Source organism: Nelumbo lutea, chromosome 3 (genome assembly GCF_056320005.1).
Source record: "Nelumbo lutea isolate HS-2025 chromosome 3, American lotus-T2T, whole genome shotgun sequence".
Classification (NCBI taxonomy): domain Eukaryota; kingdom Viridiplantae; phylum Streptophyta; class Magnoliopsida; order Proteales; family Nelumbonaceae; genus Nelumbo; species Nelumbo lutea.
The window spans coordinates 61,157,058-61,163,057 of NC_142686.1; the positions used below are offsets into that span (position 1 = coordinate 61,157,058).

The 6,000-nt window shown below is 33.7% G+C and overlaps 1 protein-coding gene across 2 annotated transcripts in view; it reads left to right on the plus strand.

Moving 5' to 3' along the window:
* The window catches only part of LOC148865253 (E3 ubiquitin-protein ligase PRT1-like), a 77,363-nt gene extending 71,712 nt beyond the window's left edge, over window positions 1–5,651 (plus strand). For both annotated transcript variants that reach the window (XM_088978281.1, XM_088978282.1), the window contains 2 exons: window positions 16–137; window positions 4,968–5,651. In XM_088978281.1, the coding sequence (XP_088834407.1) occupies window positions 16–137; window positions 4,968–5,123 (278 nt within the window). In that variant the 3' untranslated portion in view covers window positions 5,124–5,651. The remainder of the gene's footprint in view (window positions 1–15; window positions 138–4,967) is intronic.
* Window positions 5,652–6,000: the final 349 nt, after the last annotated feature.

Here is a 6,000-nt window from a genome sequence, read left to right on the forward strand (position 1 = left end):
AATCTATGCTTTTAGGGACAATGCAAGATGGGAAACAGGGTTCGAGAATGCTCTTGTCAACTATCAGAGACAGCTTATCTTGGTTCACTGAGCATGAACCAAAGGTTCACACTGGTGTTGGTTGTGATTCGTGTGGGGTAATTCATTTTGTTCATTGCTTTAATTCATATTACATAATGAAAGTATGCATTTTTAGGCTTTGATACATGCACTTCATTTTGCCCAAGTACCCATGTCAGAAACAACTAACATTGGTGTAGGACCACATGTACAGGATATGTTTGGAATACTGCTAAATCGATTTGTTCCTTTTTTTTTACAAAACTAGGTTTTGATGGATTGGATATATATTCACTTAATCTGGCACATACTAGGCCTAAATTATTTACTGTTATTGTTAAAACAAATACTATCAGAAGTTGAATATATGCAATGCCCAGCCAGAAATGCAACTTGATGTAAGAGATGAGTGGTCAGATATCTGATTTTCTGAAATTTCTGAATATTTTAATTTTTTATTTTTTTTTAGAGATGCCAAGGACTGATTCTCATTTTATCTTTTTATTTTTCATATTTATGGGGTTTGAGAGTATAATTGTACTATGTATCATATACATTGTATTGTATTTGTGCAACTCTTTTTTTAACCTTTGTAAGAGGACATAATGATCCTTTCTCATATGTTTACCTAATGATATATAAGTTATTCTTTGTGGCATGCGCATCAATTAGACACACACACACACATTCAAACATTTGTCTCTTGTTCAAACTGCTTATAACATGGTATCACAACAGGTCTCTCTTACCTGTTCTCATGTGATGTTTTGGACCTTGGATTAAAGTAATTGATCAAGGGTTTCAGGCTTATATTTCTGCTTTCAGTTGGAACCTTGGATTAAAGTAATTGATCAAGGGTTTGTGATTAAAGTCTATCAATCAGTATAGTTTCTCATCATTGTTCTGGAGAATCGTGGTACAGAACTGATTCTCTGTTTTTCTCTCTGTTGGATAATCAGATCTGCATGGAACTTTAGATTTGAGGCTGCCCATGTTAGCTCTATTTACCCTGCAATTTGATTGGAGATTGGATTTGTTTGATGGATTTTGTTCCCTCTTTTCTTGTTGGCAGATCAGTTTTCATTTATTACTGTCATCAGTATGTCTCTCTTTTCAGCTATATTTTTGAAGGGACTTTTCCTTGTGTAGTGATGGTTTATCACTTTCTGTTGTTGTTTCAGAGATCAGATCAGTCTTAATAGGGCGGAAGCTCAGTTCTTTCCACTTTTATATTGAAGAAACCCTTTACTCTAGGTTACTTCTTCTAGGTGTTATATTGCTTCAATGGCATTAGAGAAAGTGGATGTTTTGTCTATCAGATTTGATGGGAGCAACTATGCTCTGTGGTAGTTTTTGTGGTTTATCACTTTCTGTTGTTGTTTCAGAGATCAGATCAGTCTTAATAGGGCAGCAGCTCAGCTCTTGTGGGAGCAACTATGCTCTATGGGAGTTTTTGTTTAAGGAAAGGGGCTGTGGGGTATATTGATGGGTCAATTTCTAAACTGGGTGATTCAGATGCTAAGAATTTGCCTTAGTGAAGGATAGATGGTGCAAAAATTACTTCTTGGATTCTTAGCTCAGTTGATACTGATGTGGCTATTCCTATAAGAAGTCTCTGGACTGCCAGGGAGATGTTTGACTATTTGTGAAAGTCTACAGCAATTTAATATATCTTGTCAATACCGAATTGAAATTGAGATCTTCTCCTATGGTCAAGGGGAGAAAAGGATCCAAGAATATCATGCTGTTGTTGTGAACTTGTGTACTGAATACGAGTTATTACACTTGGAAGAATTTTTATCTGATTGTTGCATTAAATTTATGAAAGTACACTTTGATGGGAGGAGAGAATATGCATTTGGGACCTAAATATGTAGTGATTAGATCAAATATTTTTAGTAGTTCCTATCTTGGATGCAACCTTAGGAGAACTCCTAAGGGGAGAAACAAGGTTGATCAGTTAGTCTACTGTAATGGAAAACATGATTCTAGAGTTGAAGTTGCATTCCTTGCAAATAAGTCAAAGTAGGACTTGTCCTTGGTGCAATGCTATGAATGTAAGGACTATGTTCTTGTGCATGGTTGTCGAGGCGATGCCTAGGCGGCAAGGCGCCCTTGGAGGCTCGCCTCGCCTAATTGCCAAGCAGTTTTCTATAGCGTGTTATAAAAAACTTTTATATTCTTAATTTTTTTAGGTTATAATTATAAAATAGACATTTTCAAACTAAAATATTCTTTTTGTGTGTTTATATACTAATTTCTTTTTATTATTTTCTTATTTGTTAGGGTTTAATCAACACAAACATTGCTAAATGCTGTATGGAACACTCAAAGACTTTAAAACCTGAACCAATAAGTAAGAAAGAACATAAAATGTTGTCCAATCAACACATTTCTTCTTTTTCTTTACTAATTTTGTGTGTTTATATACTCATTTCTTCTTCTTCTTCTTCCACCTTTTCTTTTCTTCTTTTCCTATAACAGAAATAGGGGTTCAGCCCCTATATTTTTTGAATTTTCTTTTCTTTCTTCTTTTTATTTTCATGAATATGTTGATTTTCTATACTTTATCATGAAGTTTATACTTTTCTTATGAAAATTATGGATATTTATTAAGGAAATATGATTATGGAACCTAGGGAACTACCCTAGGATACATGTTTTTACTTAAAAAAAATCCATTGCCTAGGTGATGCCTAGGCTCCCGCTGGACTAATTACTGTGTCTTTTCGTCATAACACCTAAGGACTCACCCTTAACTGATGTGGAGGGCTTAAAAGGTTCTGTAGTTTTTTCCACCCCCACCTCCACATTAGTTAAGGGCAAGTCTTTAGGTGTTCTGACGAAAAGACACAATAATTAGTCTCTACAACCATTTCCCTTGTGTTTTTAGCCATTGGTCTCCTGGGAATTATCATATTGTTGTTCCTCTCCCAATCATCTTTGAATAATCGATTTTGGTGCCTCCAATAAAAAATTATCATTATTGCTAAGGATGAAAAACTTGAAATCATTGGTTTAATGACTTATCTATATCTACGTTTGCTATGTCATAGTTTCACCTTCCTAAAACTCTTCTTGTTCCTAAACTTACTACTAATTTAATTTTGTATTTTCGACTTTGACAACCTGGATCTTTGTTGAATAAACACTTTAGACCCTAAAGGATTTTAAGGGCCATTTTTGCCCTCAGTCTATTTTGGAAAGGGCACCATAAGGCTAAAAACAGGCGACGTTAGAGACGTCATTGACAGATCTGTTAGACAATGAATAAAATAATAAAAGCATACTTACGTGGCATTACTCAAGTTTGAAAAGGTCACTTAGACACTAAAGTTTGAAATGCCACTTTAGATGTTAAAAGGTTTATTAGTTAAAAAATAAATTCTATTAACCTTGAAGTAAATTACTTCAAGGATTTTATAAAATTAGAGTTAGTAAATTAGCAATAATTAATTTAATAGTAAATAATTAACAATAATTAAGAGTAAATTTTTACTTAAGCACTAACTTAATTAGCTAAACTAGTAGTAAACTAACAATCACTTAATTTACTTAATTAACAATAACTTTACTTTTTTACCATAATTAGCTTTGATTATTTAAATTCTTTGTTTCCTTAGCTTAATTTACTTAATCAATTAGTTAATTCACTTAATTACATGGTTTTAAAATCGTCGTCACTTGGGCAATTGAACCATTCGACCTAGAAACCGATTAATTGTTAGGTTCTATTTTTTACTTGGCTTGGAGTTTTCCAAAAAATGTTGACTTGGTTAGCAAACTGCTGACCTGAATGGTTGAACCACTGAAGTCCCAATTGATGATTTTTGAGGAGTTTTTAGTTATTCTTTTATTTAAAAAATTTTTAAAACATCACGGGCTTTTTGTTTTTTATTGATTGGTTTCTAGGTTGAACAGTCTGATAGCTCGAGTCAATGACAATTTTAAAACCACGTAATTAAGTGAATTAACTAATTGATTAAGTAAATTAAGCTAAGTAAATAGAGTAATTAAATAATCAAGGTTAATTAAAGTAAACAAGTAAATTAAGTTACTATTAATCAAGTAAATTAAATAATTAAAGAAATTCAATAAATTAATGTAATTAAGCAAATTGAGTTACTAAGTTAATTAAGTAAATTAAGTATTGTTAGTTTGCTACTAGTTAAGCTAATTAAGTTAGTGTTTAAGTAACAACTTGATCTCAATTATTGTTAATTATTTACTGTTAAATTAATTATTGTTAATTTAATGACTCTAATTTGATAAAATCCTTGAAGTAATTTACTTCAAGGTTAATAAGATTTATTTTTAACTAATAGACTTTTTAACATCGAAAGAGGTAGTTCCAAACTTTAGGGTCTAAGGTGGCCTTTCCAAACTTGGGCAATGCCACATAAATGTGCTTTTATTATCTTATTCATTGTCTAATGGATCTGTCAATGACATCTCTAACGTCGTCTGTTTTTGCCTTATGGTGGTCTTTCCAGAATAATCTGAGCGAGAAAATGGATCTTAAAATTCTTGGGTTAGTGAGAGGGAACATGGTAACATTGTTGTCATGGGTTGTCAGAGCCGAAAATCCATTTAATTTCTATTGGTCAGACATGGTAACATTGTTTCTTTCTCTCATGATGGCTATTTGATTCAGGATTAACACATTGGGTTAGTGAGCGGGAAAGGGCGTAGGCTAGGTCAACTGTTTTCCTTGGAATTCAAGAAGACATAGTCTTCATCCATTCCATTGTGTCTTTTTGCCTTGGAGTTCAAGGAAACACATGTTTGTGTTTTATTTTTTTTTACCTTTCTCTTTGATGAAAACTTGCAATCTAATCTAAGCCTTCCTGCGGATCTCTTTTGTGAGAATGAATTTAGTGCTTTAATTTTGTACTTTTTTATTGCAGGTAATTCCTATAGTTGGGGAGAGGTATAGATGCAAAGATTGTGTGGAACGAATAGGTTTTGACTTGTGTGGAGACTGTTACAATACAAGCTCCAAGCATCCAGGTCGATTCAATCAGCGGCATACACCAGATCACAAGTTTGCGCTTGTCAAGTAAGTGTTTAGGTTCGTAGTTGAACGAGATGGTGATACTTCTGTTCAACTTGTCTCATATGATGCTTCGGAGGATCAACAAGATGTTTCACATGTTCCCATTGATGAACAGTCAGATGACGGTTCTACTGTTCAATTTGTCTCCTATGATGCTTTAGAGAATCAACAAGATGCTTCACATGTTCCCACTGATGATGCTGCAGAGGGTAGGGAAGATGCTACACCTGTTCCTATGGGTGAATCTAGATGATCAGGAAGCTGGTTCTGGGTCTCCCACCTTCATCTCTAATACCAGAAGGCACCAATTCTGCCATGTGATAGTAAGCTTCAAAAACTCTGATGAGTGTGTGATGTGCATTGTGGAACTATTTATGTGAACATCATCAAAATTCAAAAACAATTGGAGACTGAAAAAACCTAGTTTATACAGATATTTTAAGAAAGGGGAAAATGATTGTTTGGTAGTTTATCTGTCCCCTCTTTTTTTTTTTTATTTTAATAAAAATTAAGAAAAACAAAAACGTTATATCTACATTTGAGTCAGTTGCATGGCTAAAGTCGCCTATCTAGTACTTAGAGAACTGTAGATGGATGCAGTCCTCTTGATATATCCTTTGGGCTGCTTTTCTTAATGAGTAACTGTAAATTTTGTTAGATATAAGAAAAGTTTAATGTACACAGTTGCTCCTTGCTTGGCAAGTGAATCAGCCAAGCAGTATGCTGATTTATTTACCTAATGATACGCCTCCAATTTTATTGACAGAACTTTCATTTCCTCTATACTGCCATAAACCATGGCTCTTAGTTCTCAGCCATTCCCACTACTACCTTTGAATCTCCTTGTCTGTTAGAACGAGTTGTCTCTGCAATTACTTGACACA